Here is a 24788-nt window from a genome sequence, read left to right as displayed (position 1 = left end):
TAGAGGCCCTGTGAGCAAACTGAGTACACGGTTAGCTCCCTAACTATCCAGAGAAGCAGGGTTTTAATCATAGGGTGAAAACGCACCTCCTCGTTGTTGGCAGCCGTGCGGTTCTGTGTCGGGTGTTGGCCCAGCTGCTGCTAGAGGCCCGCAGTGTGGGTGGGGTGATGTTCCGGCCGGCTCAGTCACCTGCCTCCTGATGCTTGAGATCCGAGAGAGCGTTCTGTCATCGTGCTGCTCCCTGGGGTTGTTGAAACTTCGTCTTTCTGAATATTTGGCACATGGGACTTGCTGTACCTGAGGTTTCTGCTTGCACACACATAATACTGAGATAAATGCCTCTTAATTAAAGCTGTAATCTAACTGACAGCTGGAGATTTTCCCATATTTGCCTGGTTTTGCCTCTCACTCTATGAGACATTGATTCCTCTGAGGCCTGATAAGTTTCCAGTTCTGGTCTGCCTTTGATTTTTTAGGGTCAGCGTATTCGTTTACCAGGAATTCGTGTTGTTAGCAGCTTCCTGATATTTTTGGTTGAGTCTTGTTTTGCTGCGGCTTCTGTTCCACATGTCACTGAAGTCTAGCAGCCTTTTCTGCTCTGTTTACTCACAGATGTTTCCTAGCAGTTTATATTGTTTTAATTATCATTATTTTAACTCTTTTTCAGATTGCTTTTATTGCTTTTTCTATTTTAAAATATTATTTGATATCTTTTTCATCTTCCATATGAATTCTGAAATCAGATGGTCAGATTTGAAGAAAGAGATCCTGCCGAGGTGTTACTTGTCACCTGCCGTGTCTATAAATTTACTGGTAGCTCTTGGGTGTCTCTTCCCCTGCAGTTCTGTGTATCTGGTCACTTGTGGGTTAGTAACTAATTTCCTGACTCAGCTCTCCTGTTAGTCATTTACTGTGAACATGAGCTTGAACAAGTTCCCTCTAGATTGTGATGGGCAAAAACATTTCGATTATGAGAGTCTATACCTAGAAATTAAATTATTGGGAAGACCCCACAAACACATTTTATATGGCCCACATTAACAGATAGTTCACAGTTTCTACTTTGAGCTGTTAGGTGTTAAATATTAAAAAGCAGAAAGTTATATGACTTTTGACCAAAAGATTTTAAAGTCAGATTTACACAGGTTTTATAGAATTTTTTACTGAGGTACAGCTGACATATTGTATTAACGGTTTTAATTTCAGTGCTTTACCTGTAACCGTTCTCTTCCTCACTTCCCTATTCAGTCTCTCCGTTGACGTTTCTTCTCCTGATTTGTTTGGAAGTGTCCATGAAGACTTCGGTCTGACTTCTGTAAGTGAGATTGTAAAGAGATGGTAGATCGAAAGTGAAGCATGTCATTGGAAACTACACAGTGGCTGCTCATAGCTCCGCCTGAGCGTCCGTTGTGGCCGCGCTATTCCTGTGGCATGCTGCTCTTACTTTGGTGCTTCATTTTGTTTTGGGGAAGTTTTAGTAAAATACAATGCTGTACGCATCCCATACTTATTAGCTGAAACTTACAGCATAAGTATTTCCATCTGCCCTCTGCATCATGTCACGCTCTAGTGCTTGAAAGGCAGGAAGGAGGCAAAGGACAGGCACCATTTCCCGGTTTTCCTCTTTAATCAGAGAAGCTCTGCTCTTCTCTGGTTTTTTTTTGGTAAGCTCCCTATTAGCATTTTATTTAAACTCAGAATTCCATGGCAAAACCGAATCACCTTTCCTATAAACTCACGTGTATTTTAAACACACGCGTGTGTTTAGGGACGACTCGCACACATGCTTTGTTCTGTGTGTTACTCTAGCTGTTAAAATTCAGACCCCAGTTTTCTTAGGAATTAGCGGTGGCCCTCTCCGCTTGCCGTCAGCTTGAAGGGGGGTTGTGTTTGTTTCTCTCGAGAAAGGAAGCGTGACCCAGATCCTGCCACACATCATCTCTGCGGCTATAAGTGTCAGCTCCTAAATGAGGGTTTGTTTCATTAGAAGAAGTATAATCAAAATAATGTTTTTAAAAACACTGTTGTAGGTTTAATTACTTGTGTGACTAGGCACATAATAGTACTGTTCACAGAGAGAATTCAGGAAGAAAATAGGTCTACAGAAAGATTAAAACATCAGTTTGGGACCAGATGTGTTGAATGAGAAGTGTTCAGATGGGCTATCTAGTGGGCAGTTGGTCCCCGGGAGAGAAGTCCAGGTACAGATTTGTAGATCAGCAGTGCAAGGCCCGGGAAGGGATGAGGATTCAAGGGACAATCCTAGTGGCTAGAGAGGAGACCACGTATATAGAAATCATATTGGGGTTCAGGATTCAAGGGGAGGCCCGAAGAGAGAGCCTGGGAGCTCCAGAGAAGGAAGCTTCGAGAGGAAGCAATCCAGATGGGAAAGCGGCTGCTGGAGTGCCCGCAGGCCGGACGGGAGCCAGGGCTCGTGGGGCGTGTGGACGGCTGTGGGGCGCTGCGGGCTCTGGGCCAGGGGGGAGTGCAGGCCGTCTGGTGAGCCCAGACCATGCTCCTACCGTGAACATGAAGAGGAGGCTGGAGAAGCACATGCCGAGGCAGCTCCCTTCTCTGTGGAGGGGAGGGCTGCCCCTTTCCCGGCCTGTGGGACGGGCCCTTTTCGCTCACCTTCTCGGGCTGACACCGCCCGCTGGGCCCAGTTCTCCTCAGAGCCTGGACCCCGCCTTGAACCGCGCCTTAGCCTCCGTCTGCCTGCTCTCAGCCAGAACCCTGAGTCAGCCACACTGCCTCCTGCCCCTCTCGTGAGATTGTCCCAGATTCGGTGCCAGGCTCAGTCCCTGTGCTTGCCTCCGCTGGATGATACTGCGTTAGGTTTGGCCCCTGGGGACTCAGGTGTTTGTAGGGTCTTGTTCTGCTTCTCAGTGAGGGCAGCGTGGGAAGAAAGGGGGCTCATCTCTGGCCCTCCTCTAGCTGCTGTTCCTGACTGAAGGGCTTCACGTACCACCGTCAGGCTTGAGGGCAGCCTGATGCCCGCATCACAGGTGCTGTGGAGGGCCAGGACGGTGCCTGAGGCCATGGAGTCCTCCGTCTGCAGACCCTGCCGTGGATGGGCCACAGAGCAGGGCAGAGGCGACGCGGCAGGCGGGGCAGGCCCCTGGCAGGCGGGGCGGGGGCGGTGCTTGGTGGCCGGCTCCCCAGGGAAGGCGAGTAAGGATGAACTGTGGGCCTGGGAGACCAGCTGAGATCAGATTGGCTGCAGAGGAGTCACGTGACCACATCCCAAGCGCCTCACAAGGGCCACGTGATGACGGCATGGGGCGCGGGCAGGGGTCTGGCCTCCCCAAGCCTCGCCTGCCACCCCAGTCTCACAGTGCCCATCTCACGAGGTTTGAGCATGGAACATGGAGGAGGGTAGACGACAGCCCATTTTCCTTATTTCAGCCTCCGCTTCCCATCCATAGAGTCATCCAGGTCGTTCCGTTGCTTTAAAAGCAGCGTAATAATTCTGGGCCTTTTAATTATATTTTTTGATGACCACAAAAGACAAGTAGATCACACTGTGCCAGAACTAAATAATAAGATTTTAAATAAAGACCTAGCAGTCTACACACTGCAGACACTGAATGGGATTCTTGGGTGACGTGGGCCCAGCCAGGGTGGCCCCGTGGTCTGCGCACCTGCCTTTCTGTCGCTGACCGCAGTCACCCACAAGTGCACCACAGCGAGCCCAGGACGGGTGGGAGTGTCTCCTGGGGAGGAGCTCTGCCCTTGAGTCCAGTCAGGATGTGAACCGAGGCCTCGGATTACTCACACTTATTCTGGAGAAACCTTCCCCTGAGGAGGTGGGACAGAGCCGTTCCTAGAACTTTCCTTACAAGCCAGTTCTTCTGAACTCTACGGTGAGGATTGATTCGTCAGCCTGGGGGTCTGGTCATTTTGATGTGAAATCACCGTGAGCAGCCAGAAGCCTGGGGGTGTAGCATGGCCCTCTCTGTGGCTGACTGGGCGGGCGCCCGGCTCTGTCCCCTCGCTCCCCCCAAGAGGGAGACTCCATGAGGAGGGCTGCAGCAGTCTCATGGCTGAGGGAGCCCGTCTGTAGGCGCCATTACAGTTTTCTTCCAAGTTATGAAAAATTTACAAGTTATTGTCCAAGAATTTCAACGCTTTTTGGTAGTTATTTTTAATATTCATTTTTATAGCTATTTTGGGCGCAAAACATGTGAAGTAGAATAGAACCGCTGCTGCTGCTGCCGAGTCACTTCGACCGAGTCCGACTCTGTGCGGCCCCAGAGACGGCAGCCCACCAGGCTCCCCCGTCCCTGGGATTCTCCAGGCAAGAACGCTGGAGTGGGCTGCCATTGCTTGCTCCACCTAAGAACAGCATCTGACCCCATCTCACTGGTTTCCTGCGCTCCGTCCGTCTGCTTTCTGTACAGCTGTTAGATTTCCAAAGGAATTTGAGTTAAACGTGATTTGACTTCTCAGTGTGTTAGGTGATTAGTTAGTAGAGTTACAGCTTTGTGTCACGTTTCTCTGTTACTGGGAAGAAGGAACCAAGGGAAAGTGCTGAATATCGATAGGAAACACTAAGAGACTGTAATTAGCAAGTGGTAAATGTTATCTGTTAGACTTTCAATTTGTTACTGGAAATGTAATTTTTAAAATTTTGTCTTGGTTTTAGGAACAGCGACTTTTGATAGTCCTGAGTAATTGCTGCTACCTGGAACGCCACACCTTCCTAAACATAGCGGAGCATTTTGAAAAACACAACTTCCAGGGAATAGAAAGAATAACACAGGTAATGACTTGGGAAGGGTCAGTGGTCTCGGCACCCGCTTAGTTTCAGCTGTCCCCCTGCTCCTCCCACCCCGCTTGCCCCTCCCCTGCTCCTCCACCCTCACCTCCCGGTCCGGTCTCCTCACAGCTCATCTGAAGTTAATGCTCTTCTCTTTCTCTGGAGCAAAGTCCTTACAGGGTAGAGCTGGGATATTACCCACCCAGGCTTCCCAAAACTGAGGGAAGGAAAGGAGAGAAAGGCTTCCAGAGGCACCTCGGATGCGGCTCCTTTCAGGTTAGAGCTGTCACTAGCCAACAGCAAACCCCGAGCCTGCACAATCACCTCTCCTTCCTCTCTCCTGCTCCGGGGACCGCAGCGGAGCTTCTGCGTGCCTGCCGAAGCATTTGCACAGGTGCGGTGCAGACACACACACGTGCGCACACACACATGCTCGCAGGCATAGCTCTAGGTTGCTTTGTCTTTCCCGAAAAACACGCGCCCTCCCCTCTGCAGTCCTGCATGAGGAGAACTGGACAGCAGTGAGTCCTGCGTAAATAAATCACTGGAGCGTTTTTGTTTCTTTTCAATGATGTTGCACTTTGGTGTTTACACTTTTCAAGTAATCAGAAAAGGAAAAGTGAAGCAGTCTTGCCGCTATTGAAGGCTGCTTGGTTCCTGGGCGGAGCTCTCTCGGGTTTCCAAGTAAAGCAGGCTGGAGCCACTTCTGTTAATGTCAGTGTAGCTTTCTTAGTGCGAAGAACAAGATAGCGATCTTGTTAATCTTACAATCAGAAAGTGCTCTGGACGGATTGCATACTTTTCACAAATGATGGTTCCAGTTCATGAACTTGATTGGGATTTTTTTTTTTAAAGATTGAAAATGTCAGAGTGGGTGGCTGTGTCTTGTTTTCCTGCCTTTTCGTAAAGATTAATCATCCTGATGAGAAATGTTGTGACTTAAGACTTAAGGGCCAAATGTCGAGTTTATTTCCAGAAAGTTTTGGTTGAGAATTGCAAGGTGTTTTCTTGCAGTAAAAAGTTAGTATTTGTAGAAAGTGGGCATTTTGTTTGCATGCAGGAATAATAATGACACTAACATTATTCCTGGAGAAGTTTTAAAAACATATGAAATGATTAGGAATTGCATATAAAAGCAGGCAAAGATTTCAGTTCAGTCGCTCAGTCATGCTTGACTCTTTGCAACACCATGGACTGCAGCATGCCAGGCCTCTCTGTCCATCACCAACTCTTGGAGTTTACTCAAATTCATGTTCCTTGAGTCGGTGATGCCATCCAACCATCTCATCCTCTGTTGTCCCCTTCTCCTCCCACCTTCAATCTTTCTCAGCATCAGGGTCTTTTCAAATGCATCAGGTGGCCAGAGTATTGGAGTTTCAGCTTCAACATCAGTCCTTCCAATGAACACCCAGAACTGATCTCCTTTAGGATGGACTGATTGGATCGCCTTGCAGTCCAAGGGACTCTCAAGAGTCTTCTCCAACACCACAGTTCCAAAGCATTAATTCTTCAGTGCTCAGCTTTCTTTATAGTCCACCTCTCACATCTGTACATGACTACTGGAAAAACCATAGCCTTAACTAGACGGACCTTTCTTGACAAAGTAATGTCTCTGCTTTTCAATATGCTGTCTAGGTTGTTTATAACTTTCCTTCCAAGGAGCAAGTGTCTTTTAATTTCATGGCTGCAGTCACCATCTGCAGTGATTTTGGAGCCCAGAAAAATAAAGTCTGACGCTGTTGCCACTGTTTCCCCATCTATTTGCCATGAAGTGATGAGACCAGATGCCATGATCTTCGTTTTCTGAATGTTGAGCTTTAAGCGACCTTTTTCACTCTCCTCTTTCACTTTCATCAAGAGGCTTTTGAGTTCCTCTTCCCTTTGTGCCATAAGGGTGATGTCATCTGCATATCTGAGGTGATTGATGTTTCTCCCGGCAATCTTGATTCCAGCTTGTGCTTCCTCCAGCCCAGCGTTTCTCATGATGTACTCTGCATCTAAGTTAAATAAGCAGGGTGACAATATACAGCCTTGATGTACTCCTTTCTCTGTTTGGAACCAGTCTGTTGTTCCATGTCCAGTTCTAACTGTTGCTTCCTGACCTGCATATAGGTTTCTCAAGAGGCAGGTCAGGTGGTCTAGTATTCCCATCTCTTTCAGAATTTTCCACAGTTTATTGTGATCCACACAGTCAAAGGCTTTGGCATAGTCAATAAAGCAGAAATAGATGTTTTTTCTGGAACTCTCTTGCCTTTTCCAAGATCCAGCGGATGTTGGCAATTTGATCTCTGGTTCCTCTGCCTTTTCTAAAACCAGCTTGAACATCTGGAAATTCACGGTTCATGTATTGCTGAAGCCTGGCTTGGAGAATTTTGAGCATTTCTTATAAGTGGGGGTTTTCTGTTAGATCCAGTCTGTGTCAGTAAGAAGCAGAATGAAACTGACCTGCAGGTGGGTTCTTGTGTCCTTCCACGTCTTTGTCCAGGCTCTTGTGTTCTGAAACTAAGATGATTTGAGGACCTGGGGGGTCCTGTTTGTGGCACTCAGAATTTGGAATTGAATATTTTGAAAGCATTCAACTGAGCATTAAAGGAATAGACAGTAAACCAGATTTATAGTCTTTGCACTGTTTCTGGTTTCATTAGTGAATTCATTAATTTCATGAGGGCAGTGAAGTAAGATGCATTTCTTGCATTCAGGTAAAAAAGCTGCCAGCTGCCCCTTTCTCATGGTTCCCTTCTCAGCTAACATAACTCTGGAGGCCCAGATCCCAAAGCAGTCTGGGGCATTCAGGTCCCCTGAACACTGGTCACCTGTGCTCCGCTCTGTTGTCAGAGGGAAGGCCACCTCAGAGCTGCTGCTGGGCGTCCTCTCCCCTCGGAGCCCATCTCTCACAGGCCTCCCCCGAGCCGAGCGCAGGGACTCAGCCAGTTTCTCCAGGCACAGCTCCTTCTGTATTCTGTTTCACCAAGAGCGTCACTGGCCTTTTTAGTTCCCTTTATCTTACTCTTCATCTGCAAGAGTAGAATTAAGTTTTACATAAGTAATCATGCTTGTTAGGAGTTTATTAAAATTTAAGCATCATTCATCCTTTGGGGCTTGCTTCCCTGGCGGCTCAGACAGTAAAGAATCTGCCTGAGATGCAGGGATACAGGCTGGATACCTGGATTGGGGAAATCCTCTGAAGAAGGGAATGGCAACCCTCTCCAGTATTCTTGCCTGAAGAATCCCATGGACAGAAGAGCCTGGTGAGCCACAGTCCATGGGCTTACAGAGTCGGACACGACTGAGCAACTAACTCGCTTTTTCACTTTTCATCCTTTAAAACTAGCATGATTTTTTTTACAGTTTTGTTTGATGAAAATAGCTCTCTGAAGTAATGAAGGAAAGTATTATTAACTCCGTTTTTCATGCAGAAAGATGCTCAGAGAGAGGGAGGTTAGCACAGCAGGCCTCCAGTTCACATTTTCTCAGGCTGAGTCCAGAGTGCCTGCTGGTCTGGCATCATACATGTGCCAAAGAAAAGGACAAAATTGTTTCTATGAGAAGACACCAGAGGAATAGGATCTGATGCTGGTTGGTTAAGTGTGTATCATTTTGAGCTTTATAAAACAGCATTAAATAATAAACATGAAACCTGTCAGCATTTCCAGATCCTCTTTCCTGACGAGCCCTGTTGGAGGCCGTTGCTGGGCTGCGCTGGGGAGCCCTGCGCGCCCGCACCGCCACGTGCGGTGCCAGCGCCTCCCGGTCTCAAGTGTTGGAAGTGTTTGTTTATCGTGCATTTTCTTTTTCTTATTATAAAAATAAGACCTCTGGACTCCCCTGGTGGGCAGTGGTTAAGAACCCATCTGCCAGTGCAGGGACCCAGGTTCAGTTCCTGGTCTGGAATGTTCCACATGCCGCAGGACAGCTAAGCCCGTGCATGCCCCAGGACTGCTGAGACTCTGGGGCCCACGCTGCGCAACACGAGGAGCCGCAGCGAGAAGCCCTCGGAGCGCAACCAGAGATGGCCCGCGCAAAAGCAGAGGCCCAGCACAGCCGAGAACAAGCGTGTTGTTTTTTAAGTAAAACTTAATCATTTTTTAAAAGGAGAAATACTGAAAAACCTAAAAAAGTTTTAATCACCTGTAATCCACCAAAGATAAGCTCTGTCTTATTTTAGAGTATGTAGTAATCAGTCTCTTCCGTGGGCCTGTGTCTGGACATGCCGCTGCACTGTGGAGCAGTGTTCTGAGTTCAGCTCGTGGTGAGACAGCTCTCTCTTGGCCGTTCTGTTGAGAGCACTCCTCCTCTACAAATGTGCGCCTCATGGCTTTGTAGTATGTGTTACTGCTGGATGTGCCACTGTGAAATCCTTGTTTTCACTTTTTCCTGCTGGGAACCTTCAGGTGGTTTTTGTGGCTGTCACTGAGAGGGGACGCTGGCTGCGTCACCCTCCTCCCTTCCTCGCAGTGAATTTCTGGACGTGAACTGCTGCTGCAGAGGCTCCCTCCCGGCAGACGCTGCCTGCCAGGGCTGCTGTTCAGAAGCTGCGCCCTCATGTTTGCCCGTCACTGCTGATTAGTTCTCATTTGATAGGAAACATCCCCTTGTGGTGTTTTCTTTTGCATGTCTTTCCCTGCTTAGCAGGTTAACACTTTCTCATGTGCTCATTGGCTAGAACGGTCTCTTTAAAGGGGCTCAGAGGCTGCAGGCCAGTCTCTGAGCCCTTTGAGAAGGGAAAACCAGAGCTGTATGGTTAATAAACTTTGGCTTATAATTTTATTAGTAGCTGTAATTACATAAACCCAAGGAATGACCTTTATATATATAAAAAGCTGGTTTACTCTGTGCCAGTCTTTTTAAAAGAATGATCTAATTTGCAGTTTGGATAGTTGCAGACTTTTGATCTACCCAAGAATGTTATAATTGCCGTTAAAGTCTGGCATTAAATTATTATTTTTTTTTAAGTCGAATGCCTAGAGAGAAAAGGATGGGATGGGCCCCCACCCCCAGCCTCTCCTGAAGCATTCACAGGCCAGGGAGGGGAGGCGCGCTTCTCTAGACATGTACACTCATTGTTACGTATTTATCACTTACTCGGCCAGGCCGCGTCCTAGTTGCGGCACGTGAACTCTTTTAGTTTGGCGTTCAATTCTTGCGTGAGGTTTTCTGTGATGCCTGTAAATCTCTTTCCAATATTTCAGCGTGAAGGTAGAGAAAGGACAGGTTTTTTTTTTAAGTCCAGGGAAACTCCTTTACAGCAAACGGTTTTAACGATTTTAGAGTCACTTGAGCCATAGACAATATATTTTACATATTTGATTATTTTTAGCATAATTGTATATAATTTTTTTTGCTGTAATCTAGTTAGAATTTTGTTGTTTTTTTAATACAACTGTCAAAGGTTACCCTCCATTTACAGTTACTACGAAATAGTGGCTCTGTTCCTCATCTTAGAGTCTTGTACAGTCCATCCTTGAGCCTCTTGAGCCTGTCTTACCCAGCAGTTTGCACCCCACCCACTGCTCCCCATAGTGGTTCTGATTATAGTTTAGTGAGTTTATTTCTATAGCGTTGGCTCAGTTAAAAGTGCTCTTTCTGTCATCTTTGAAATGAAAATAACAGGGCTTTTTTTTCTGTTATTTTTTTTCTTTCTCAGAAGTTTAATTTTTACAAACTATTGTTACCAAAAAAGTTTTAAAAATAGTAAACTAGAAAATTTAAGTTGGAAGCATTGAAATAAAGCCATGCATTCATGTTCTGTACCCGTTTTGAGTGGGCTTCAGAGCGCTGTGTGGGAAGTGCTCTTTACTACCTGTGGCGAAGTAAGGCCTCACCTCTTTGTGGGAAAGCCGGTAAGTGCTGCCCAAGCCTACTCAGCATTCACTTACGTTGTTTCACTGTTTTCTCCACCCGCGAGTAGACGCCCTGCGTGCTCCACTTGTGCATGTGAGCGGGCGCGGCCTCACTGGTGTGCCCTCCCTGTGCTCACAGGTGAGCATGGCCTCACTCAAAGATCTGGACCAGAGGCTGTTTGAAAGCTACATTGAGCTGAAGGCAGACCCCATCGTGGGCTCCTTGGAACCTGGCATTTACGCTGGCTACTTCGACTGGAGGGACTGCCTGCCCCCAACAGGTGGGTGGTTTCAGGTCCCTGGTCTCCAGGTCCATGCATCCTGAGCCGTGACTGTGGATTTGCTTCTCTTGATACATGCTTAAGATGCTTTTCTTTTTGTTCCCATTTTTTTCATATTTGCTAAGGGATTGACTTGGTTTTTAAATCGTTATTAGGTTAAACCCACTGTTTAATAGTTTGGAGTTTAGGAGACTTTAAATTATTAGTGCTTAAAATGGCTTAGAGATAATCTTAAATTCCAGAGGATAATTAATCACACCTCAGAGTGTGTGATCATCTCAGTAACACACACTTGCTTCCGGGGGTGCTTCTTGCCTGCATAGAAGCAGTAGCCAGCACTGTTCTCTGCAGTGACCTTGTGACCTCCATTGAAAAATTTACTTAAGACGTTTGATCGCTTCTACGGAAGACCCAGTTACAGTTGCCGAAGATAGGAAAGATTCAAGGAGAAGGTATGGGAGTGAAACCATCATGATCGAGCAGAGAAAATTCAGCTGCGGAAAGATGGTAGACGGTTCCGGTATTATCGTTGTGACGTCAAATAAATGTCACTTAGATCACTTGATAATGTGTGTTTTAGAAATAACTTGTCATTGAAAGATACAGTGTTGATGATCAGACACTTGTCTCTGTGTTTGAAGTACCGTGGAATACACAGAGCCAGGCCACCTGCTACCGTGTTGGTGCCGCCTGGTGTGACAATGGCTCTGTTCTTACTAGACGTCAGGTCTTTGGGGCGCGCGTGCTGTACCCGTGACCTGCTGGAAAGCTGTGTTACCTTTATTTGTTCAACAGCTTGCTGTGACACCCTGCCGCCATTGCTGTGTGGCGCTTTTATTAGACGGTGGTGGCGTCATTGTTCAGATATGGTTTTTGCTTCTATTGTTGCTGCTCACATTGCTGTTCAGTCGCTCAGTCGTGTCAGACTCTCTGCAACCCCGTGGACTGCAGCACACCAGGCCTCCCTGTCCCTCACTGTCTTCTGGAGTTTGCTCAGACTCATGTCCATCGAGTTGGTGATGCCGTCCAACCATCTCATCCTCTGTCGCCCTCTTCTCCTCCTGCCCTCAATCTTTCCCAACATCAGGGGCTTTTTCAGTGAGTCAGCTCTTCGCATCAGGTGGCCAGCGTATTGGAGCTTCAGCCTCGGTGTCAGTCCTTCCAATGAATATTCAGGGTTGATTTCCTTTAGGATTGACTGGTTTGATCTCCTTGCCATTCAAGGGATTCTCAAGAGTCTTCTCCAGCACCACCATTTGAAAGCATCAAGTTGTTCATATTAGGGATAATGATGCCAGAAGTATAAGCTAAGACTCAGAATCATTAAATTAGTAATGTTTATGTGATTGTAGCTATTTAATTCCTGAAGTCGTCCTCCATCACTATAGACGTTTGAGCCTTCTGCGTAAAGTCGGTCATAGTTGACCTTTCTCCCCCAAGGCCACTCATCACCTTCCTAAAGCCTCCTTCCTGTATCACCTTCTTAAATCTCCCGAATGTTAAAATTCCCGAAGTCACCGAGCCCAGGAGCTTAGAGAAAGATTGCAGACGGAGGGCTCCAGAGGCTGCTCGCAGATGACCTTGAGACCAGTGGCCCCCCCCCGCCCCCCGGGAGCTGGGTTTGCTCGTGCTTACGTTCTTTTCTGTGTCCAGACTGGACGGCAGCTCACATCCCAAGTGCACCCTCTTACAGTGTGTCAGGTCTTGCCGGAAACGTGCTTAAAATTCTTGTAGTGTCTTCCAGCAAAATGTGCGGCGCAGTCAGTACTGACCCTATACCTTACTCCACGGCCTCGCCAGCCGCCCGCAGCACACAGGGAAGACCTCCCACGTCCTCCCTGCGGGGTCTTCCCATTGCCCATGTGGTCAGGAGTCCTTGGTCCTCAGGCGTCCGCTTAAGTGTCAAGACCCCAGCCGTCCACTCTGCACTTGTGACGTGGCCGCTGGAGGGTGGGCATCATGTTTTAGATGGACCCTGTGGGAATTACACGTGTTTTATGTGCAAGATAATTACCAACCAGGGAGTATCCTGTCCATTGGTTCCAGCACTGCCCTTTACATTGGTGGAGCTTCTTACAGCCCAGTCTGTGAGCTCAGGGGTAGTGGTCAGTTACCCAGGGCAGCTGATGACATACACCTTCAGTGTAAGCTCAGTTCCTGACCGCGCATGGGCAAACCTAACTCCCTGGGTGGATCACTGGTCTCAAGGTCATCTGTCAACAGCCTCTGGAGCTTTCGATCTACAGTCTTTTTCAAAACTCTCGGGCTGGGTGACTTTGGGAATCTCACCATCTGGGAGCTTTAGGAGGCAGCACAGTGCAGACGCCACGCTTCACGTTGCATTCCAGGAGCGCTGCCGGCCGGGGAGTGGGCGAGGTTAGATGAGGAGTGACGGCCAAGATCCTGATCAGTTCAGGCGACCTGTGCCGCCACGAAGGGTTATTGGGAGTTTGCAAATTCACAACCAAAATTTGGGCCCTGCTGTACCAAACTCTTGTGACAACAGTTAACCAATCCCTGGTTCACAAATAAAGGAGTTGTTGTACAGCAGGCCCAGCACACGTGTACACGCGTGTATACATGGGCACGCGTGCGCACGCTAGGCGCTTTACTCCTCGCAGTGTCAGTCGTTCGTGCACCTGTGATGCACGTGCCTGTGTGTGCTCGCCTCTTAGTACTCAGTCCAGCACGTGCCTGTGTAAGCTCGCCTCTTAATATTCAGTCCAGCACGAGCCTGTGTATGCTCGCCTCTTAGTACTCAGTCCAGCACGGGCCTGTGTATACTCGCCTCTTAATACTCAGTCCAGCACGGGCCTGTCTATACTCGCCTCTTAGTACTCAGTCCAGCACGGGCCTGTGTATACTCGCCTCTTAGTACTCAGTCCAGCACGGGCCTGTGTATGCTCGCCTCTTAGTACTCAGTCCAGCACGGGCCTGTGTATGCTCGCCTCTTAGTACTCAGTCCAGCACGAGCCTGTGTATGCTCGCCTCTTAGTACTCAGTCCAGCACGGGCCTGTGTATGCTCGCCTCTTAGTACTCAGTCCAGCACGGGCCTGTGTATGCTCGCCTCTTAGTACTCAGTCCAGCACGGGCCTGTGTATGCTCGCCTCTTAGTACTCAGTCCAGCACGAGCCTGTGCATGCTCGCCTCTTAATACTCAGTCCAGCACGAGCCTGTGCATGCTCGCCTCTTAATACTCAGTCCAGCACGAGCCTGTGCATGCTCGCCTCTTAATACTCAGTCCACCACGTGCCTGTGTATACTCGCTTCTTAATGTTCAGTCCAGCACAAGCCTGTGTATACTCGCCTCTTAGTACTCAGTCCAGCACGGGCCTGTGTATACTCGCCTCTTAATACTCAGTCCAGCACGAGCCTGTGCATGCTCGCCTCTAATACTCAGTCCAGCACAAGCCTGTGTATACTCGCCTCTTAGTACTCAGTCCAGCACAGGCCTGTGTATACTCGCCTCTTAGTACTCAGTCCAGCACGAGCCTGTGCATGCTCGCCTCTTAGTACTCAGTCCAGCACGGGCCTGTGTATACTCGCCTCTTAATACTCAGTCCAGCACGAGCGTGTGCATGCTCGCCTCTTAGTACTCAGTCCAGCACGAGCCTGTGCATGCTCGCCTCTAATACTCAGTCCAGCACAAGCCTGTGTATACTCGCCTCTTAATACTCAGTCCAGCACGTGCCTGTGTATGCTCGCCTCTTAATACTCAGTCCAGCACGAGCCTGTGCATGCTCGCCTCTTAGTACTCAGTCCAGCACGTGCCTGTGTATGCTCGCCTCTTAGTACTCAGTCCAGCACATGCCTGTGTATACTCGCCTGTTAATACTCAGTCCAGCACGAGCCTGTGTATACTCGCCTCTTAATACTCAGTCCAGCACGAGCCTGTGCATGCTCGCCTCTTAATACTCAGTCCAGCACGAGCCTGTGCATGCTCGCCTCTTAATACTCAGTCCACCACGTGCCTGTGTATACTCGCTTCTTAATGTTCAGTCCAGCACGAGCCTGTGTATACTCGCCTCTTAGAACTCAGTCCAGCACGAGCCTGTGCATGCTCGCCTCTTAATACTCAGTCCAGCACGAGCCTGTGCATATTCGCCTCTTAATACTCAGTCCAGCACGAGCCTGTGCATGCTCGCCTCTTAATACTCAGTCCAGCACGTGCCTGTGTATACTCGCCTCTTAGTACTCAGTCCAGCACGAGCCTGTGCATGCTCGCCTCTTAGTACTCAGTCCAGCATGGGCCTGTGTATACTCGCCTCTTAATACTCAGTCCAGCACGAGCCTGTGTATACTCGCCTCTTAATACTCAGTCCAGCACGAGCGTGTGCATGCTCGCCTCTTAGTACTCAGTCCAGCACGAGCCTGTGCATGCTCGCCTCTTAATACTCAGTCCAGCACGAGCCTGTGTATACTCGCCTCTTAATACTCAGTCCAGCACGTGCCTGTGTATACTCGCCTCTTAATACTCAGTCCAGCACGAGCCTGTGCATGCTCGCCTCTTAATACTCAGTCCAGCACGAGCCTGTGCATATTCGCCTCTTAATACTCAGTCCAGCTCAGTCACGCAGTTGTGTCCGACTCTTTGCGACCCCATGAACCGCAGCACGCCAGGCCTCCCTGTCCATCACCAAATCCCGGAGTTTACCCGAACTCATGTCCATCGAGTTGGTGATGCCATCCAGCCATCTCATCCTCTGTCGTCCCCTTCTCCTGCCTTCAATCTTTCCGAGCGTCAGGGTCTTTTCAAATGAGTCAACTCTTCACATCAGGTGACCAAAGTATTGGAGTTTCAGCTTCAGCATCAGTCCTTCCAATGAACATTCAGGACTGATCTCCTTCAGAATGGACTGGTTGGATCTCCTTGCAGTCCAAGGGACTCTCAAGAGTCTTCTCTAACACCACAGTTCAAAAGCATCAATTCTTTGGTGCTCAGCTTTCTTCACAGTCCAACTCTCACATCCATACATGACCACTGGAGAAACCATAGCCTTGACTAGACGGACCTTTGTTGGCAAAGTAATGTCTCTGCTTTTGAATATGCTGTCTAGGTTAGTTATAACTTTCCTTCTGAGGATTAAGCATCTTTTAATTTCATGGCTCCAGTCACCATCTGCAGTGATTTTGGAGCCCCCAAAAATAAAGTGCCACTGTTTCCACTGTTTCCGTATCTATTTGCCATGAAGTGATGGGACCGGATGCCATGATCTTAGTTTTCTGAATGTTGAGCTTTAAGTCAATTTATTACAGTTGTCTAAATTTCAGCTGTCTTAAGACAAATCCTCGTTCCCTCCGGAGGGTCGGGGAGGGTTGGCCAGGACCTCAGGCTCTGAACCCCCCGAGCTCCTGTTGCTCTGACTACTCACAGCCCCACACGTTCCACGTTACAGCCCAGCGTGAACTAGCCGTCTGGGCGGCGCTGAGGCCCCTGCGTCCTCTCGTGTCTCTCGTGCCTCCAGCCACCCTGGGGTCCGTGGGCGTGCTGGCCTTGGTGCTCTGCAGAGCGCTTCCAGGCTGGTCCCGCTCCTGGGAGAGACGCCCCCCCTGCCCTGCCGCCCTCCCCCTGTGGTGAGCGGCCCCCAGCCTCCTCCTGCAGCCCCTGCGCTGGGAATGGCCCTGGACGCTGGCTCCCCCTGGGGTTGCCAATCTTTGTTCAAACTCCAAGATTCCATCCCCTCGAGCAAGCTGACTGGTCACCCACTCTGCGGTCTGCCCTCTGCTCTGAGCGTCAGGCCTCCCTCCTCTGTGGACAGATGTCCCCCCGCCCGGACTCTCCTGCACCTTCCTCACCCCTCGGGTCGGCCGCCAGGGTGCCGCTCCTCCTCGGACCCTAGTTCTGTCCCCACCGTGCCGGTCCCTGCAGGGTGCCCCGTGCCACTGCAGGGCCGCACTGTCTGCCTGTCCCCAGCCCTTCGCCTGTCGGCAAAGCCCATCTGTCACCCCTGCTCCAACCCTTCAGGCCCCCTCCCTCCCCAGGCTGAGACCTTGGCTCATGGGCACTGCTCCTCCCGCTCCGGGCTCCTCCCACGCCGCCTCCAGGCAGCCAGGGCCTCTCCTGGTTCCCAGGCCGCACCTCCCTGCCAAGGTCCAGTCGCACAGTGGGAATTCGTGGCTCAGAGTCTGAGCAAACGTGGGTCATGCCTCAGTTTATCTTTCGTGTATTTGTTCTGTGGTTCAGCAGTGATTTTTCTCAGTTGTTTTTCGATAGGAAAGTAAATTGTGTGATGTTCTCATTTCCATTAATCTTCTTGTTCACTTTTTAATAGGGTCTCCCTGCTGCCAGGTGTGGACCGACTCAGTGTGGGTCCTTCTCTGCCCCTCACGTCTTCCCAGCCCACAGTGTGAGTGGTAGTTACCAGGGAGCTTTTTGCACAAGCTGAGGTGCTGCTGGCCTGTGGCATGGAGGCCCTGGTGCTCTCTTTCAGGCAAGCACCCTCTCCTCAGCATGCACGACACCACTGCGCCGTCCGCCCGTCACGTGCCATTCCTCTGGCGCCGAGACGCTTAGAGACCAACACCGCCTTTTACAGACTCTTCTGAGCTGTATCGAGTCCTGTTCTCTGCAGTTTTGACTGGATCCCCAGCTGAACCTCAGTCTCTCATAGTCACAGAGGGACTTTTTGTTTCTTTAAAGTTGACTGAAGTTTTGAGACCAAGCTGAGCAGCCACAGTAGTTTGACTTTAGTCTTCCAAAAGAATTTCAGTTACCTTAGTATTATCTTTAGAATTTTCATCTCCAATTTCATTTTTCATTTCAGAGCTGAATTTTGCAAATCATATAGGTACCTGTATATTGCTGTAGTTAGAAATAAATTTAGTTTCTGACACTGTAGTAATTTTTTAAAGAATCCAGTTGATCACCTCTCTAATTATATATATGTCAGGAAGGGCTATTCTGGTTAGTTCTGAGTCACTTACCTGACTCTCATTTTCCTGTTATCCTCAATTATTAAGAGCTCTGAGTATTTGCGTTTGTTTTAGCTCAATTAAAAATAATCTCATTTACAAGTACACTTGAAAGTTTAAATCTTAAAAACATACTAAATAAGAGAAGTAATCTTTCTTTAAATTGTCACTTAAATATTTGTTTTCTATCTAGAACATGTATGTTTACATATATTCATAAAGGGAATAGATTAATATAAAATCAACCATTTTTAAATAAGTACTTAACTGATTTTTATCTCAAAATGCTTTCCTGTTAACTGCAGTCATTGGAAGTATCGGGGGAGGGAAGACATCTGTGTGGTGGATGCTGTGAGTGTGGGGGGGCCAGGTGGCCGGGGAGGGCAGCCGGCTCGTGTGGGACGCTGGGCGCTTCCCTTGTTCACTGTGGATCCCGCGTGCGGAGGCAGAGGCCAGCCTGCAGTCGGCGCTCTTCATCCTGCTTGGTCGCCTCTCCTGCCGGTAAAGGCATTCCCACTGCTGTGTGAAGAGTGTCTTGATTGCCTCTCGTGTGTCTCCTTTTCCCCAGCACTTTTCTCCTAATACTCTTTTGTGATTTAACCAGATCCTTGTGTTCCAGTGAGCTAACGGCACTAACCTCAAGTGAAGAGCACAGGCGGGGGGCAGGCTGCCTGCCGTCTGTCTCATCAAAGCAGCACCTCCTGGGAAACACCCATCTCACTCCTTGTTAAACTGTGCACACCCCTAGGGAGAATCCTTTCCTGGAGCATGTGGGGAGGTTTACTAAGTGCTGGGATAGCTCCTTGGATCCTCCTAAGAGAGGAGTAGTCGTGTCCTGTGTCGGAGGGGCGGAGAGGAGGGATTGTCACCCATCGCTGCCTCAGCCTGCATGAAGCAAAGGCAAGAAACACCATTAGAATCTCTGGGCCCAGAACTTATGAAGGACAGTCGTCTCTCCTGACCTCACACTAATCACAGGATAAGACAGAGGCACCAGCAGGTGGGGCCACGGGGGCCGTGGGGGCCGAGTGAGCCCAGCCCTCGCCAGCTCCTCCTGCAGGTAGCTACTCTGCCCTCTCGCTGCCTCCCACAGGCAAGGCGGGGAGTGGAGAAGAAGGGGACAGATTCCCCCAGAGGTGGACAAAGGCTCTCCTCCCTCCCCCGGGGAAGCCCCTCTCGGAACCCAGCAGCGCCGGGAGGCACCTTTCTCCTTAAACCCAATCTCCAGGCTTAAACCCCAGGCTGGCTCCAGGCGTGCCGGCAAAAGATACGAGCTGAGCTCAGCAAAGAGAGAGTTTGTTTTGTCCCATTAATAAAGAAGAGGAGTGATTTCAGCATCCGAATATTAGCTCCTGTTTCTAATGAGATACCCCAGCCAGCCATTCAAGGGCCAGTCCACAGTGCATGCGGAACTAGACAGGGCCTCGGCAGTGTCTGCCCTGCACACCCAGGGCCGCTCCCTCCCCCGCCTCGTCCCCACTGTCTCCAGGCCTCCCTCTGTGCCGTCGCCCTCCTGGGTGCCAGTGGAGAGAAAGCCTGCCTTAGTACATTCCTCCATCGGTTGGCTGCTTAGCGAGAAACACCTTGGCATAAATTACTCAAGCTGGAGGTAACAGGGAAAACACACGTTAAGTAAAATGCTAACTTACAGTTTGGCTTTTACCCTAATAGGTATTTTCAACAGGATATCAGATTGAATTATCTTTTAATTCAGTTTAATGTTGAAGAAGAGAATTTTGGTTGATTAAATAAGAAAACAGTTACCAAAAACACGATGTGAGCTATTCGTTTAGAAGTAATTAGATCATTACAAAGTAGGTGTCACCCAAAGGCCTCCGAGTGTCAGCCCACCTCTCCCGATTCACTCTGAATGCCGAGCCTCACGGAACCCTGAGGGCGCCTTGATGAGCATCCCTTTTCCGGTGCTGCTTGTTAGGCCCTGTGCCGTCTGCTCTCGCCTCTGGCGTGGCACCCGAGTGGCAGTGCCCACTGGCCTGCCGCACTCCTGACCGCCCTCCACAGGTCTCCCGTGCCCTGCGCGCGGGCCAGCCTGCCGCCTTACTGATTCTGCTTTTAACCGAAAGAGCCCAGTTGAGTGAATTCTACCTTTGGAGAGACATCCAACTCAGTGGTCTTTCCTGGTGCTGAACTCAGAGTAGTATTATCAGTTCCTTGAACTGTTTTTCTTAATTTCATTTTAAAAATACTGTCAGGAAGATTTTAATAAATTTGTATTCCGTCTGCTTACAGGAGAAGAGCAGTTTTACATTTTCCAAAGGAGGATGACCTGGTCCTCTCTTCTCAAACCGCACTTTCACTGTTCCCCTTTCCTTTTCTCCCGCCGTTCTTCCTTTTTTATGAGCAGCTCACTGCATCACTGTCAGGGAGGTGAGACCATGCAGCGCTTTGGACAGTTGGCTGCAGAATGTCTGCCAAGCATTTTCAGTAAAGCTAAGTGTTGGCTCTGATGCTATTCAGTGTGAAATGTATTAACCTTGAGATGACCTATGGCCTACATACTTTCGTCATTGCATGTATTATCTGCTGAAGTATTTATTCTATTGTGTCTTAAACTGATAGCTGTTTGGCACCAGGGAAAATTAATGTGCTGTTGTGCAAAAGGCCATTGTTTGAACTTGTTTTGGACATTCCTAGAGGTTGATCACAGCAGAACAGGGAAGCGCAGAGCTGACTTCGTGGCGGCTTCAGCAGCCCTGAGCCCACGGCCAGTCCCCCGCCCTCTCTGGATGAAGGGTCATTTCATCCACACACGGATCAGATAAGGATGATGTCTTTGAAAAGACAATCTCAGTGCTATTATCAGATCTGGAAAAAAATGTAACAATCCATTAATTTTATCAAATATCCAGTTGCATAGGAAAGAACCTTTTGTATTCTATTACAGGTTAATCACTAGAGGGATGGTGCCTGTAAGCTTAGATTGTACATGGCTCATCTCTGAGAATTTTGCCTCCCAGGTCATGAGCATCAAGCTAATAAAATGCTTTGGTGTAACTCACAGGAAGCCTCCTGACCAGGCCCCCTGCGAATGGCTGCAGGGAAGGAGGAATTCACACAGGCCCTCTGGAGGCTGGCAGGGACAGGGAGGTGTTTGGCTGTACTCCCTCCCCTTCCAGTGCAGAAGGAGCCTGCATCCTGACTCAGGCAACAGGGTTCTTTGGGGCATGAGCCCACCATCCTCTCGGTTTGCCAGCTTTCCGAATAAAGCCACGTTCCTTGTCCTGACAGCTCACCTCTCGATTACTGGCCTGTTTTGCAGCAAGCAGTCTGAGCTTAGACTCGGGAACACAGTCAGTGTCCATTCTCATAAAAGTTCTTTAGACAGTGCGGTCAGATCAGGGCTTCTGTCAAGGTCTGTGTGTTGCTTTTACTCATCTCTGAAGTAATTTTTCCCATCTCTAGGGTCTTTTCAATCCTAAAGGAAGTCAGTCCTGAATATTCATTGGAAGGACTGATGCTGAAGCTGAAACTCTTAATACTTTGGCCACCTGATCCAAAGAACTGACTCACTGGAAAACCCCCCGATGCTGGGAAAGATTGGAGGCAGGAAGAAAAGGGGGTGACAGGTTGAGTTGGTTGGATGCATCACCAGCTTGATGGATGTGAGTCTGAGCAAGCTCTGTGAGTTGGTGATGGACAGGGAAGCCTGGCGTGCTGCAGTCCGCGGGGTCGCACAGAGTCGGACGTGACCGAGCGAGTGAACTGACTGATGGCCTTCCCTTCAGCTTGCTTGTCGAGTGACTCGTGGCTCTGCGGGCGGGCCGTGGCTCTGTGGATGCTCTCATTTTCTGGAGCTTCCATATGGCTTCCTCCTTGTGCAAGCAGCATGTTTCTCTGCTCCTTGTGTTTCCAAACTTAACGATTAACGAAGTTTTATCAGTTTCAGGCTTGATTTTTGGATTTTGTCACCAGAGTCCATAATGTTTGATTGTCTCCCTGTTTGTGATGTTAAGATTGAAAACTGGATTCAAGTGTTATCAGCTCGCTCCACCCTTTAAAACGGTCAGACTTTTCATCTAATAGTTTTAGCACCATTGGTAATTGTTGCCATGATCCTTTTTTTCCTAGTTGTTCAGTCACGGAGTTGTGTCCGACTCTTTGCAACCCCGTGGACTGCGGCACACCAGGCTTCGCTGTCCGTCACCATCTCCTGGAGTTTGCTCAAGCTCATGTCCATTGAGTTGGTGATGCCATCCAACCATCTCATCCTTTGTCATCCCCTTCTCCTCCTGCCTGCAGTCTTTCCCAGCATCAGGGTCTTTTCCAGTGAGTCATCTCTTCTTGTCAGGTGGCCAAAGTATTGGCCTTATTTCCTTGGAGATTGCAAACTAATGATTGGTAGCTGGAGCATGAAATTAAAAAATAAAAAATTTCATCAGCGATTCAGTTACTCTGAAGTCCAGTTCATACAGGAAAGGCAGGGTAAACCTTGATTTCACTCTCTAATTCGTTTTCAGAGTGAGTTGGTTCCCTCACCATTTTTTTTAAAGGTAATGAAGATGTTTTCTAATTATCACGGCTTGAGCATATTTTTCTAACTCCGCTTGAGCATATTTAAGTGAGTTTCAATTCATCATCATAGTGCTGCTGTTTTAGTAATCAAACTGTCCCCTTTCTGGCTGGGAGTCTGCACAGGGGCTCGGGGCCCTGCCTGGTTTCTGTGTCCAGGCCACACCCACTGCGTACCCTCTCTTCCCGGATGTTCAGCCAGCCGTCAGTCGGGAATGAAATGACAGGAAATGGGGGAAAACTTCCCTCTGTCAAACTTGTCCTACTCTCTCTACGTGTGCATCGCCCTCCCTGGAACCCCCCTTGCCTTTGGCGACCCCTTTCGCTCCCGTTAGTCCGCACCCGGAAGTCCTGCACAACTGGACGAGCACTGCGCTCCTTTGCTTGCTTAAGTCCCGGCAGTGCCATCGCTTCCGCTCAGTCGCATCAGCTGGCCCATTCCTTAAGCACAGGTTCCTGCCTGTCAGGTCCTGCCAGGCTGTGTCTCCTCTGGTGTTGGGGAAACCGCGTGGATGTCTCATAATTGTCCCTGCGGAACTTCTGTTCCTGGGTCTTGTGAACAGTGTCGGAGGTTCTTTCATTCACTTCGCCTGATTCTGTCCAATTACGACCAAGAGTCATTTTCTAAAGCGTGTGTGCGCCGTGGGAGATGGCGGGGGCCCTCATGCACATCCTGCCCTTTGGGCACTCCTTTATGCTTCCCAGCTGCTCGTCGCCTCCTGTGACCTTGGCTGCTGTGAGCTCAGTGCACGCTCTGAACTTACAGGTGCCTGTCTGCAGATGGCTCTGGGGGAGGAGTTTGAAAGGGCGCCAAAGGGTCTGCCCCAGCTCTGCTCTCCAGCTCAGCGCACGACCTGGAGGCTGGCGGGAGCTGTGGCCCAGCGTGCTGAGCCGACAGCGGCCCCTCCGTTTATCCACAAGCCCAGCCCAGGAGCAGGCGGGCACCCCCACGCGTCCATGGGGCGGACACTGCGGCTCAGCCCAGGAGCACTGGCCCGTCACTGAGCACCTGGCCTGGCTGTTGCAGCCACGCTGCCTTCGCTCAGACTCCTCCTCAGAGCCAAAGGCGCGTGCCTGTCCTCCTGGCGCTGCTCGGCGCGGGCACAGGTTTCCTGGGCGCACTGTGCTGCCCCTGTACTCGGGGGCACGGGGTGCATGAGTAGCGTGGTAGGAAGACAACTCCAAGTTGTTGCTCTGACCTGAAACTGGTGGCCAGCGCTCGCTTTCCCAGTCGTTTAAAACATGCACCACAATAGAAAGGTGAGGTTCAGATGATTCCAGCTGTTGTATTTTGACTGTCTAACAAATTAGGTCACCGCCAAAGTGTTTTAATAAATTAGTGGTGAACAGACTGAAGGACTGAAGTCACAGTAGTGAAACTGAGGACAGACCGTGGCTAAAGGAAACCCAGGAAGCTTCTGGTGCACGGGTGTGCGTGTGTGCGTGTGTGTGTGTGTGTGCACGGTCTCCTCTCTTTACTGACAGTCGTTGATGACATGATGTCGTTGTCACCTCTCCCACAGGACTAGTGAGCCTTGTCAGCACACCACTTCCACCTCCCAAGACAGCCTTACCTCCAACCGTGGTGCAGACGTTTTGATTTCAAAGGGAGCAGGAGAAATTAGGGAGCAGCCATGGGTAGACAGGTCTGAAGACGCGGTGCGGAAAGGGTAGAAAGACGCTAAGGACAGAACTTTCTTCACCCCCGTACTCGCTCCTGCTGCCTGTGTTCCCTCGCCTGCCGTCCTGCAGTTTCTGCTGTGAACTCCCCGTTTCCCTTTGGTTTCTGGAGTGGGGTGGGTCAGTCAGGGCCTCCAGTTGCTGCCTTCTAGGCAGAGCTGCTCTCCCCTGTGCAGGAACAGCGGTGACTGTTTCTGGAGGGTTTGCTGTGAACCCCAGAGTGTGCCGTGTCATTTAAGTTGTCATCCGTGTGCCTTCCCCACCGCGGGCTGGGGGAGAAGAGCCCCGAGCCTCTGCTAGCTCGGCTTCAAGGCTTCCCACGCTCAGGTCTCTCGCAGGGCGTGCTCAGGGACGCCTCTTCACCCTCGCTTGGCATTTCCAGCCCTTCCTCCTCCGCAGGACTGGCCTTTGCAGCCTGGCCCGGAGTCTCGTGCACCTGGGGAGTGTTGTTACCTGCATGTACTGCACGCTCGGAAACTGCCAAGTTCGCTGGTTCCAGCAGAGCACGCGCGCCTGCCAGGTTTTGTGAGAACACCAAACCAGAGAGTGGTCTTTGGATGTCTCACCTCTAACCTGTCACAGCTGGACCAGAAATGCCAGCTCTCTGTGTCTCTCCCAATTCCAGCTGACCTTTCGTGACTGTCTTCTCTTAATAATGAGCCAAGAAAGCCAGCCCCTGACTGTTCTGAGTATAGCTTAACAGTTAGCCATTTTGATGGCTCTGTATTCTTCACATGCTGGTGGAAATCTTGTGAGTGTGTGTTTTAAAGCAGCATCTCGAGAAT

The 24788-nt window shown here is 49.7% G+C and overlaps 1 protein-coding gene across 6 annotated transcripts in view; it reads left to right on the top strand.

Moving 5' to 3' along the window:
* EXOC2 (exocyst complex component 2) overlaps positions 1-24788 on the top strand; it is a 127028-nt gene that overhangs the window by 81560 nt on the left and 20680 nt on the right. For 4 of the 6 annotated variants that reach the window (XM_042237317.2, XM_060403821.1, XM_060403823.1 and 1 more), the window contains exons 21-23: positions 1249-1315; positions 4646-4762; positions 10739-10880. In XM_042237317.2, the coding sequence (XP_042093251.1) occupies positions 1249-1315; positions 4646-4762; positions 10739-10880 (326 nt within the window). Of the gene's footprint in view, positions 1-1248; positions 1316-4645; positions 4763-4929; positions 5036-10738; positions 10881-24788 lie in introns of those variants that run through there. The other 2 variants (XR_006057309.2, XM_042237318.2) reach the window with 2 other exon arrangements.

The sequence above is a fragment of the Ovis aries genome, chromosome 20, assembly GCF_016772045.2.
Source record: "Ovis aries strain OAR_USU_Benz2616 breed Rambouillet chromosome 20, ARS-UI_Ramb_v3.0, whole genome shotgun sequence".
In the NCBI taxonomy this organism is placed as follows: Eukaryota; Metazoa; Chordata; class Mammalia; order Artiodactyla; family Bovidae; genus Ovis; species Ovis aries.
This window is presented reverse-complemented; position numbering and strand designations above follow the sequence as displayed.